The sequence below is a fragment of the Plasmodium gallinaceum genome, assembly GCF_900005855.1.
Source record: "Plasmodium gallinaceum strain 8A genome assembly, contig: PGAL8A_v1_98, whole genome shotgun sequence".
NCBI classification, from domain to species: domain Eukaryota; phylum Apicomplexa; class Aconoidasida; order Haemosporida; family Plasmodiidae; genus Plasmodium; species Plasmodium gallinaceum.
Window position 1 is genome coordinate 1,331,617 of NW_021628265.1, and position 13,267 is coordinate 1,344,883.

Genomic DNA, 13,267 nt, shown 5'->3' on the forward strand with positions numbered 1-13,267 from the left:
TATAGAATAGATAATAAACTTATAAGATCTAATAATTTAAAATAAAAAAAAAAAAAAAATTGTTTATTTAATTATATATATGTTTTTGAAGCATGAGTAATTTATAATGTTTTTTAAAGAAAAAAAACAAAAAGAAATAAAAATTAAAATTTTATGAATTTAATATTTTGTACCAATGTATATTTGTCTTATATTTTTTTTCTACATTTTTTTAACAAGATGAAAATATTAAGAATTATTGTATTATATATTTTCCTTTTATCTTTCAATTTAGAGAATACATTAGGAAATGAATCAGATAAATTTTTAAATAATAGTCTAATAGATGTATTAAATTATAATTTTAATATTAATGATGTTATGGATATTTTTGAAAAAATATTTAAGGATAATTTCGATAATTTTAAAATTGAAGAACAAAACAATAAAATAAAAAATATGGAATTTAAAAAATTTTATTTTAATAAATCTAATTATGATTTTTTATATGGATCATTTAAAGAATACTGTAATTTTTTTTTTTTTTTTTTCTTAATTTTTAATTTATTTTATTTTATATTTATACCATATTAATTTATGAATATCTAAAAAATATATAATATACATTTTTCATTAGGTTTAGGTGCATGAACCTATAAAATGACTATTATTTTATTTACTATTTTATTTATTTATTTATTTATTCTATTTTATATATTTATTTATTTATTTATTTATTTATTTTTTATTTATTTATTTTATTTTTTTTTTTTTAGGTTTAAATGAAGTTATAAATAATGAGAGATGTAAAAAATTATTAGATAAGCATAATATAACTCATATTTTTAATAATATAGGTAGTAAATTTCAGTCAAATTTCTACAAAGAATTGAATGAAGTAAAATATTATATTTTTGAGATTATAAAACTATTAAAGAAAAATGATAAATTAAACAGCAATATTATGATTACATTTAATAGAATAAAAAATTCTAAAAATGGAATAAATAATATTATGAGTCAAAAATACAATAATACACTTTCAATAATTAAATATTTTGAAAATATTTCTTATAATTTTAAAAATGAAAACAAAAATTTAAGCTTCTATGAAATGATGGTAGATTATGGAAATGAATTAAATAAAATAGTTAAAAATGTATTGGTTGAATATGTGCATATGTATAGAAAAACAAAAAAACATCAAAAAAAAATAGAAAATGATATAAATAAAAATGCTAGAATATTATCAAAAATTCATAGAAAAATTATTTTAAGTATTTATTATATGATTTCAGATATGAATAAAACTAATGAAAAAGTTAATAATTTAATAGATAAAAAAGTTGACGAATATTATGAATGGATAAGTAAAGAAAATGATAATTATGTTAAAAATATAAATAATTTGAAGCCACATGCAGACTTTAATTTGGAGGAACTTAATGAAGTAATTAATAATTCAAAAGAAAAAATTCAAGAAAATAGTATTTCATTTATTAATATTAGTAAATATATAACTTTTCAAAATGCATACAAAACAATTATGTCTATTATGCATTATATGAATAATAAATATTCTAAAGACGTTAATATTATTTTTTTATATAATGAAGAGTACAATGATTTTAATTTTGATCATTCGGATAGCATTCCAAAACAATGTCCATCTCAAATAAATACTACATCAACAAGTAATTTTAATTTTGATCATTTAGATTATCTTGAAGCTGCTAAATATGAAAAGATATTAAAATCTAGTAATAATGAAAAAAATGATTTTGAACATATAGACAAAAAAAAAATAGAAAATATTATGAATTATATATTTTTCTTATATGATAAAAATGATCATAATTGGATAAAAGAAAAGGAGTTTAAAGATGATAAAGGGGATGTTTCTTATACTGAATTAAATAAAAAAATACGAATATATACAAATAAAATGGAGAAAAGCATTGATACAATTAAAGATGATTATCTTTTTAAACCTACTATTAAAAGATATGTATTAAGTGTAAGAAATCTTTTTAATAATATAATTTTTAATTTTAATAAATATATATATTCCTTTGAAAAAAAATTTGATATGCACACAATGAATGCTGAAATTAATGAAGCTATCAGCATTAAATTAAAAGATAATGAAAACAATTCAGATAGAAATGAAAATGAAGAGGAAAATGTAAATAAATCTGAAAATAAAAAGATAAAGGAGGATGAACTCGTAATTGAGGGGCAAAACAAAGCTGAAAGTGAGAAAAAAAATGGAAGCGAATACGAATATAAAAATAAAAATGAAGGTGAAAATGAAAAAGAAGTAGAAAATAAAAAAAAAAATGAAGATAAAGAAAAAACAGAAATTGAAAATGAAAATGAGAATGAGAATGAAAACAAAATAGAAAATGAAAATAAAAATGAAGATGAGAATGAAAACAAAATAGAAATTAAAAATAAAAATGAAGATGAGAATAAAACAGAAAATGAAACAAAAAGTGAAGATGAAAATGAAACGAAAAATGAAACCAAAAGTGAGGATGAAAATGAAACGAAAAATGAAACCAAAAGTGAAGATGAAAAAAAAACAGAAATTGAAAATAAAAGTGAGGATGAAAATGAAATGAAAAATGAAACCAAAAATGAGGATGAAAATGAAACGAAAAATGAAACCAAAATTGAGGATGAAAATGAAACGAAAAATGAAGCAAAAAATGAGGATGAAAATGAAACGAAAAATGAAACGAAAAATGAGGATGAAAATAAAACGGAGAATGAAGGAAAAACAGAAATTGAAAATAAAAATGATGATAAAAACAAAAATGACGATGAAAACATGAAGCAGGATGGTATTGAAAATGATAACGAGAATAATGATGAAAATAATAATGAAAATGGTTATGAAAATGGTAATGAAAATGATAATGAAAATAATAATGAAAATAATAATGAAATTAATAATGAAAATAATAATGAAAATAATAACGAGAATAATGATGAAAATGATAATGAAAATAAGAGTATTAATAAGGATAAAAATGATACATTAGAATGTGGAGTTGGAAACATAAGAAATTTATGGAAACTACCTATTATTAAAAATTTATATAAAAATTATTGTAAAAAATATAATGATAATTTTATTAAAGATATAAAAGAAATTGATATATGTGAAATACAAAATTTAGATATGGGAAAGTCACATAATAATTTCAATACATTAAGTCGCTCAGAATTGATGAAAAAAATTAATGAAAATATTTTATATGGAGTTCCTGATATTAATTATATATTAGAATCTTTAAAAATTCATAACAAAAATAAAAAAGGAAAAAATAACAGAAACATTTTTTATAAAGCATTTTATGGGAATGATTATTTATTCATAAAATCGAAAGGTTTTAATGTGGAATCATTTATTTATCCTTATTTTGAAGCTTTAAATATACAATTAAAAGAAATGAAAGTGTGTTCTATAGAGAATTATTATGAATGCATGAAAAAATACATTAAAAAAAAATTTTCAGAAAAAAAACTAGATAAAAAAGTTATATTTATATATCTAGGAAATTTTAAAGAAGAGGTTTTTAAACTAACAACATCAATAATTGCAGATAATTTAAAAAGAGAACATTTAAAACAATTTTTAGATAATTCTAAAGAAAATAATTGTTTTAATGATTTTTTAATTAAAAAATATAGAGAAGAATATAACTTTTTTGAAAGAATCAAAACTTACACAGTATTACATTCTAAATACAAAGATTTAAATATGAATAATATTAATTTTAATTTTTATGTTTCTTATTTTTCAAAAGAGGAAATACAATATATGCCCTTTTCTTATTATTATGATTCAATAATTTATTGCAAAGTAGTTCTTTCTACATCTAAATATGGAAATCAAGAAATTGTTCCAATTGATGATGATATGATAGAAGTTGCTTTAATTCTTTCTTTGGATAATCAAAATAAAAATGTTCATTATTTAATTTCATCAACAGTTATATATGATACAAAATATCCACTTTTAAAAAACAAAAAAGGAATTGTTAAACTTTTTCAAGTATCTTATGAAAAACCTAATATACATTTAATAAATGAAAAATTTAAAATTAAAGCAACAAAAAATATGAAAGTTATTTTAGAAAAAGAAGTAATTCTTAATGATAATACAAAAAAAGTACAAGACTATATAGATACATTTTATGAGATTATGAATAAAATAATGAAAAATAATATTAACTTAGAGTTAATGGGTAAATCTTTTTTTGTTCATCTAAAAAAAATATAAAAATAAAGGAAGAATTCATAAATTCACGTAACTTTTTTTTTTTTTAATTTGTGTGCCAAAAAAAAAAAAAATTTTTTTTCTTAACATTTTTCTTTTATACTAATTCATTACATTAAATTATTTTGTAAAATTAATATTTATTATTTTAGTTTATTATTAAACTTCCTATTTAATAAGTGTAATTTTCTTAATTCTCTATGTTACATTTCTTCTGATTTTTTTAGTAAAATTATTTCTCTATAATTAAATTAAAAAAATATCATTTAAAATTACACATTTATTTTTTTTTTTTTTTTTTTTTTAAATACCTATATATAAATAATATTAATTTTGATAAATTTCCTTTTTATGTATATTTTTCTTATTATTTTAAATAAATTTACTATATAAAAATACATTCCCGTTGATATAAAAACATTTAATTAATTTATGGACATTTTTTTTTATATAAAACGCTTAACTTTTAATTTACAAAAAAAAAAAATAAATAAATATATAAAATTATTATGATATTTTTCAAATGAGTTAATTCATATATAGAGCTTATGCTACCTTATGCTAACCAATTTTTTTTTATTACATGGAAGTATTAATTCTTTAAAAATTAAATATAGAAAAAAATAAATCGAAAATTATAATATTTTAAAAATAAATCAAATATATCAAAAAAAAAAAAAATATCATTTAATGTGTTATTTTCGCTACAAGAATATAGAAAAAAACAAAACGTCGAAAGATAGATATTCTATATATATTTTTTTTGTATTATTGAAATTTACATAAATATATATTTATTAAATGAAATTAATGAACTATTGAAGGGGGTAAGAATATTTAGAAATTTTAAACGTTTTTGTTTTTATTTTTTTAAATATAAATAATTAATACTTAAGGTTTCACTTATATATATATATATATTAACATTTTTATTTTTTTAGAATATTGTGTGTTTTGTTCTTATTTCTTTATATTTTTTTATGATACATATATTTTTTTTCACTTTTTATATATATGGGGGCTTTAAAAAATTGCATGCTGCAAAATATTTTTATTTTTCAATGGATATTCTGATTTTCTTTTTTTCTTTTACTTAGAATAAAAAATAAAATACAAAAATGATAAAATAAAAAAAAAAAAAAAAAAATATATATATATACTTTATGATGTTGTACGAATAAAATTTAATCATTTTTTCTAAAATAATAATGTATAATATATTAAGCAATTTATATACTGATATCAATTAAATTAACATAATTGCATACACCCAATTCATTTTTTTTTTTTTTTAATGTTATAAAAAAAAAAAAAAAAAAAAAAAAAAAAAATTATTTATAAATACATATATTTATAATTTTCAAAAAAAATTTGAATCTATATAATTAATTTGTTTTTATTTATTTTTAATTTAATCTATATTTATCATTTTATAATGAATTATTACTTATATTACATATTATTTTAATTTAATATACTACAAGAAAAAAAACATTTTTATTTTTTTTTTTTTTTATATATTCAAAGAAAATAATAATAAAAAAACAAGTGTCATTTAGCTTATTTAATTTTTTAACAAAAAAATATAAATATTTTTTGAAATATTAAATTTTTATATCATTAATTTACTTTTTTTTTCCTTTTTTATTTTCATCAAAAGGGTTAAGCTTAAATTTACATAATTTATTCAGAAGAGGAATAACAGAAATATATATATGTTTTTTTTAATTTAGATGTACATGCAATAAAAAAAAAAAAAAAAAAAAAAAAAAAAAAAAGGATTAAATATATAATATATTATGTAAACAAAATAAAGAATTACGATAAAGAAGCATTTTTCAAAATAAACATAATTTCAGATAATTTTTATAGATTTTTGTAATAAAAGGATTTATTATATGTAAGTATATTAATAAAATGTAATATAAAAATAATACATACATTGAAATATATATTTATATAGAATGAATTTTTTTCGTAAATTTATATAATTATATGAATGAAAATATATGTGTTGAAAGCATATTATAAAAAGATTAATATAAAAAAAAAAAAAAAAATTATTTTTTTTTTTGATGAGAAAATTTAGTGATCAAATATTATGGAATATTCTCTTTTTTTTTTTTTTTTTTTTACATAGTATATATATGACTTTATGAATTTATTTCATTTTTTTTCTTTATATATATATATATAAATTTTATATATATATTTAACTTTTTTAATTAATATACTGCAATTTTTTATTTTTTTTTAAGAAGATTAGTCTTGCTTTTTTAAATAATTAAAGATATTTATAAATATATATAATTTATAATATTCATAATTAGAGTAGAATATAAATTATTTTTATATATATGCATATATTTTATCCTTTTTTCTAGAATATAGTAAAAATGGCGTCATTTAATAAAAAAGGTATTGTAAAAATTTTTGAAAAATGTGTAAAGAACAATTTATTAAAAGATAAAAGTCGTTACTTAAGTACAAGTAAAATAAATTGCAACAGAGCATCAGGAGATATAATAGGTATTGATTTAGGTACAACAAATAGTTGTGTTGCAATAATGGAAGGAAAACAAGGAAAAGTTATTGAAAATTCAGAAGGTTTTAGAACAACACCTTCCGTTGTTGCTTTTACAAATGATAACCAAAGATTAGTTGGTATAGTTGCAAAAAGACAAGCAATAACTAATCCGGAAAATACAGTTTATGCAACAAAAAGATTTATAGGTAGAAAATTTGACGAAGAAGCAACTAAAAAAGAACAAAAAAATCTACCCTATAAAATTGTTAGAGCACCAAATGGAGATGCATGGATAGAAGCACAAGGAAAAAAATACTCACCAAGTCAAATCGGTGCATGTGTTTTAGAAAAAATGAAAGAAACTGCTGAAAATTATTTAGGAAGAAAGGTACATCAAGCTGTTATTACAGTCCCAGCTTATTTTAATGATTCACAAAGACAGGCAACTAAAGATGCAGGAAAAATTGCGGGGTTAGATGTTTTAAGAATTATAAACGAACCCACTGCAGCTGCTTTGGCATTTGGATTAGAAAAAAGTGATGGAAAAGTTATTGCTGTATATGATTTAGGAGGAGGTACTTTTGATATTTCTATTTTAGAAATTTTAGGTGGTGTTTTTGAAGTAAAAGCTACTAATGGTAATACTTCATTGGGAGGAGAAGATTTTGATCAAAGAATATTAGAATATTTTATATCAGAATTCAAAAAAAAAGAAAATATTGATTTAAAAAATGATAAGTTAGCTTTACAAAGATTAAGAGAAGCAGCAGAAACAGCAAAAATTGAATTATCAAGTAAGACACAAACAGAAATTAATTTGCCATTTATAACAGCAAATCAAACAGGCCCAAAACATTTACAAATTAAATTAACACGTGCAAAGTTAGAAGAATTATGTCATGATTTATTAAAAGGAACTATTGAACCATGTGAAAAATGTATTAAAGATGCAAATGTAAAAAAAGACGAAATTAATGAAATTATTTTAGTTGGTGGTATGACAAGAATGCCAAAAGTATCTGAAACAGTGAAACAAATTTTTCAAAATAATCCATCAAAAAGTGTTAATCCAGATGAAGCAGTTGCGTTAGGAGCAGCAATTCAAGGAGGTGTGTTAAAGGGAGAAATAAAAGATTTATTATTATTAGACGTTATTCCTTTATCTTTAGGAATAGAAACATTAGGAGGAGTTTTTACGAAATTAATTAACAGAAACACAACAATTCCAACAAAAAAATCACAAATATTTTCAACAGCAGCTGATAATCAAACACAAGTTAGTATTAAAGTTTATCAAGGAGAAAGAGAAATGGCATGTGATAATAAATTATTAGGTTCATTTGATTTAGTTGGTATCCCACCTGCACCTAGAGGAGTTCCACAAATAGAGGTTACATTTGATGTTGATGCTAATGCAATTATTAATATATCAGCTATTGATAAAATGACTAATAAAAAACAACAAATTACTATTCAAAGTAGCGGTGGTTTAAGTAAAGAAGAAATCGAAAGAATGGTTCAAGAAGCTGAATTAAACAGAGAAAAGGATCAACTCAAAAAAAACTTAACAGATGCTAAAAATGAAGCTGAAACATTAATTTATAGCTCTGAAAAACAATTAGATGACTTCAAAGATAAAATTTCAGATACAGACAAAGATGAATTAAAACAAAAAGTTTCTTTATTAAGAGAAAAATTATCTTCTGAAGATTTAGATGCAATTAAAGATGCAACTAAACAATTACAAGAAAAGTCATGGGCAATTTCACAAGAAATGTATAAAAATAATGCAAATCAAAATACACAAGAGCAACCAAAAAATGAAAATAAGACAGAAGAAAATAAAGACAATGCATAATTAAAAAAAAAAAAAAAAAAAAAAAAAAAAAAATTAATTAATTAATAATTTTGCAAATGTGTTGAGAAAATATAAACAGATGATATATTAAAAAAAAAAATTAAGGAAATAGAAAGTATGTATGTTATAACTGTGTAAATTTTAAAATTTGCACGTTTGTATTTATATTTTTAAGGATAGATATAATAATTTTGGAAATAAAAAAAAAAAATATATATATATATATTTGCATATATTGTACATAATTTAAATTTTAATAAATTAATGAATCTATATAAAAATTAAAAAAAAAAAAAAATTAAAAAAATAATTTATTAAATAAATTATTTATTAATACTGTGAATTAATTAATCTATATAATGTTATAAATTATTGTTTAATTAAATTAACTAAAAATATTTTATAAAAAAAAAAAAAATAAAAAATAAAAAAAATAAAAACAATTTCTTTTTAATTATACTTTTTTTTTCTTTTTTTTTTTTTGAGGCATATTGCAAAGTATATTATATGTAAAAATGTATATAATTATTACTTTAAAAAAAAATAACACATAATACCTATCATTATTAAGAAATAAATATGTATTTTTTTTATTTTTTAAATACCTATAATGAAACTTTTATTTTTTATACATATATATGTGTATATATATTTATATATATTTTTATATTAAACATTTTATTAAGCTTATTCTTTTATTATTTTTTTTTACATTTTTTCTTATAAATTATAAAATTCAAGATTCTTGAAATAAACAGAAAAGTGTTAATTGAAACTAACGCGTTTTTTAAATATTATTTAGTTCATTTTTCTACAAAATAACTTGGCTATATAGAGTTAAATGTTTTTTTTAGTATTAATAGAATTAAACTTTTTTTTTTTTTTTTTTGAGGACTATTTTTGTATAAAAAATGTACCCATTTAAAATTAAAACAAAAATTATTTATACATAATATATTTCATTATAATTATTTTTTCTAATCTTAATTTTTAATTTATTATACTAATTTTTTTAAAATATTGAAAAGTGATATTTAATTTCACTTGATTTTAGTATATATTCTATTATGTTATACTTTTTTAAATAAATATTTATTTCCATTTCTGAATTAAAAAATAATAAAAAAAAAATTTTTTTTGTTGAATATACTTCATCATATAACGTAAATATATATACGTTATATAAACAATCAAAGTATAATTAATCATGTAAAAAAAAAAAAAAAAAAGGAAAAATATACTGTTAACAGTTATGCATACATTGTATATATATTATATAAATGATATAAAATTTAATAGAAGCATATAAGTGAATTACAAGTATTATTGTAGGAAACAAATAAAATTTGCACATAAAATTTGCTCGTAAAATTTGCTCATAAAATTTGCTCATAAAATTTGCTCATAAAATTTTTTTTTTCCTTATTTAAAAAACCTTTTATAATGTTACATTTTGATTATTACTGTTATAATAATAAAAATATATATTTTTTTTTTTTTTTACTTTGAATATTTTATAATTCTGTATTAATTTCATTCATATTATCAAAAGTAAATTTAGGAGTATCTTTAACAGTAAATGTCACTAAATTTTCAACTGAAGATTTTCCCATCATCATTTGAGTAATAAAATTTTTTATAGATGATTCAGAATAGTTTCCTTTTAAAATTGAATAAACATTTTTTGAAAAACTTAAAGCAATAACAGTAGGAAAACCAAATGTTAAATTTAACTTCTGAACAATATCTAACTGATCACCTGCTTGTGTCCACATTAATGTAACAGGTAAATTGTTTACATCCTTAAGAACATTTTTTAAAATACTAATGTAAGATTTAAAATAAGTAGGCTCTGTGTCTTCTTTATTTGGTAAAAATGCTAAAAGACAGACACCTTTTTCACAATATTCATCAAAAACTTGTTGAGAAGTTAATTGAATTAGCTCTTTTTTTTCTACATAATGTTTTAAAAAAAATTGATATAAATCTTCTATTGTTCTTGAATCATTATAATCTATAGCACTATGAGAATTTTTATTTCCAGCTGGGAATAAGCGAAAAGATGGGTAATGACTTATTCTATAGGTTTGCGCTGTTCTTTGTTCTACTGTTGCATCTATTTTAGCTATTTTCGCATTTTTTAAATGAGATACTTTTTTAGCTAGCTCATCAAACATTGGATGTATTGGTTTGCTGTGACCACACCATGGTGCATAAAAAAAGACAAACCACACATTATCATCATTTTGTAAAACATTTTTATCAAAATTTTTATCATTTAATATAATTACTTTCCCATCATTTTTATTTTTAGAATTTTTCTTATAAGAACTTTTATTTTTACTAGTATCTATATTTAACTCTCTTAAGCGATAATTTTTTATTGAATCATATATAAAGGTAACCACATCTTTAATTTTATAATTGCCATCAAATTTTTCAACTTCTTTTTTATTTCCATTTACAAAAAAAAGTTGCAAGCTTGGATATATTTCAATCCCATATTTATTAGCTATTTCTTCATTTTTAATAGCTATAAATGTTACATCATCTTTTAATGCTTTTGATATGCTTACAAAATCATTTGCAAATCCTCTTGATACCCTACACCAAGTTGCGTAAAATTGAACAACGCAAACTTTCTTTGATGCTAGTAATTCTTCAAATTTATTAAGACTATCAACTGTTATAATTTCTTCAATATCCTTATATAAACAAAAACTTACTTTCATAAAAAGAGAAATTAAAAAAAGGAAGAAAAAAACTTTATGAAAAATTTTCATTTTTTACAAGAAAGAAAAAAAAAAAAAAAAAAAAAAGAATTAAATAAATAGAAAATAATACAAATAAAATCTTTTATATAAGAGAATTATGTGTATTTAAAAATAAACAAAAAAAAAAAAAAAAAAAAAGTAAAATTGTAACAAAAAAAGTTTTTATTACGAATTTTTAATATATATAATATATTAAAATGCTCATTTTATTATAAAAAGAAATAAAAAAAAAATATACAAATAATTTAGAAAAAAAAAAAAAAAAAAAGCATAAAGATAATATAAGAAAAAAAATATCCAAATAACGTAATATAAAACATTATATACAAAAATTTTATGTGTACTGAATGTTAGCAGAAAAAAGTTCTAATGATTATAATAGTCAATATTTTATACTAATTATTTTATCAATTAACATTTTGAATCAGAATTAACAAAAGATGAATCTATTTAAAGAAGTAAAAAAAATTTATTAATAAAAAGAATAATTAGTAAAAAAAAAAATATAATATATAAGATTAAAAAAAAAAAAAAAATAAAAATAATTTAAGATAGAAATATGTAAAAGAAAACTAGAAAAAAATGAGAACTAAAGAGATATATTAAAAAAAGAAAAACTACATAAAAAAAAAAGCATTAGTATACATAATTTTTTTTAAAAATTAGAAAAAGCACAGAAATAAAAGATCAAAAAAAAAATATTAAATATATCTAATAGTTTAGCATATTTTTAGATTTGAAAGTCTTTAGGAAAATGTTATTTATAAATATTAACATAGTCACAACATATTTATAGAGAAATTTTTATAATAATTCTACATTTATTTCTAATACATACATATATATATATATATGCATGTAAGAAGAAAAAAATTGTTTAAATATTTTTTATATAAAAGGACCTATAAAAATTTAGAGTATTACAAAATACTTTAATTATATTATTAATTTGTCTATATTGAAATACCACTGTTCTAAGTTTTTTTTTTTTTTTTTTTTTTTACACATATGGAATATAAACTTATTATGTTTATTTTAATTTTAAATGATAATATATTTTTTATTATCTTTATTTTAATATAAAGAAAAGTTTTATTTAAATTTTACTTCAAAGAAATAACATAAAATAGAAAAAAATATTATATTATTTTTTTTAATCAGTAATTAGAATGTTAAAATTTTCTTTATGAAATTAAAAAAATTTATAAATTAAATATAATAGAACAACATATTATAAAAGTAGAGAAAAAATAAAAAAGAAAATTTGGATACAGAATATAATTAAAAAATTTTCGTTATGCTTTATTTATTACAAACTTTAAAAAAAAATATTTCTTTAATGAAAGGATTTAAATTTTTTCTCTAATTTTTATAAAAGTAAAAGGAACATGTGAAATTATTTGACTTAAAGAAATAAAAAGGTCACAACAATAAGATAATGTTTCTTGAATAAAAAAGACTTAAACTATTCCTATAAAAGAATATATTTTTTTTTTATTTTATTCTTTTTGTAAAATCAATATATCCTCATTCTATTATAGAATGTTAAACACTTAATTTTATCTTTATATGCATAAAATTTTCATATTTAAAAAATTATCTTAAAAATTTTATATAGCATTTTTTTATGTTTCTACAATATTCTAATAAACTGCAAGGAAGTAATTAAAAAGAAAAAATATTCTTAATTTTTATAAAAAGATAACTATTCGAATTGATAATAAAATAATTTAAAAAAAAAAAATAAATAATGTAGATTTCACAAAATGTTGTNAAAAAAATATATTTTTTTTTTTTTTTTTTTTTTGTTGTGATCTAATTTTTCTTTAAAATAATAATTT

At 18.2% G+C, this 13,267-nt stretch overlaps 3 protein-coding genes across 3 annotated transcripts; 2 read left to right on the top strand and 1 right to left on the bottom strand.

Annotated features, from left to right (window-relative positions):
* Positions 1-219: 219 nt before the first annotated feature.
* On the top strand, positions 220-4,270 carry PGAL8A_00361400 (conserved Plasmodium protein, unknown function; the record flags this gene model as incomplete). Its single annotated transcript, XM_028672665.1, has 2 exons — positions 220-508; positions 756-4,270. 2 exons carry the CDS (start codon positions 220-222, stop codon positions 4,268-4,270), a joined length of 3,804 nt encoding a protein of 1,267 aa, XP_028529195.1.
* Positions 4,271-6,663: 2,393 nt separating this feature from the next.
* PGAL8A_00361500 (heat shock protein 70, putative) lies at positions 6,664-8,652 on the top strand (the record flags this gene model as incomplete). The annotated part of the gene is made up of 1 exon (XM_028672667.1): positions 6,664-8,652. One exon carries the CDS (start codon positions 6,664-6,666, stop codon positions 8,650-8,652), a length of 1,989 nt encoding a protein of 662 aa, XP_028529196.1.
* Positions 8,653-10,166: 1,514 nt separating this feature from the next.
* On the bottom strand, positions 10,167-11,435 carry PGAL8A_00361600 (protein disulfide isomerase, putative; the record flags this gene model as incomplete). Its single annotated transcript, XM_028672668.1, has 1 exon — positions 10,167-11,435. The coding sequence occupies one exon, from the start codon at positions 11,433-11,435 to the stop codon at positions 10,167-10,169; it is 1,269 nt and encodes a 422-aa protein (XP_028529197.1).
* Between the last annotated feature and the right edge of the window lie 1,832 nt (positions 11,436-13,267).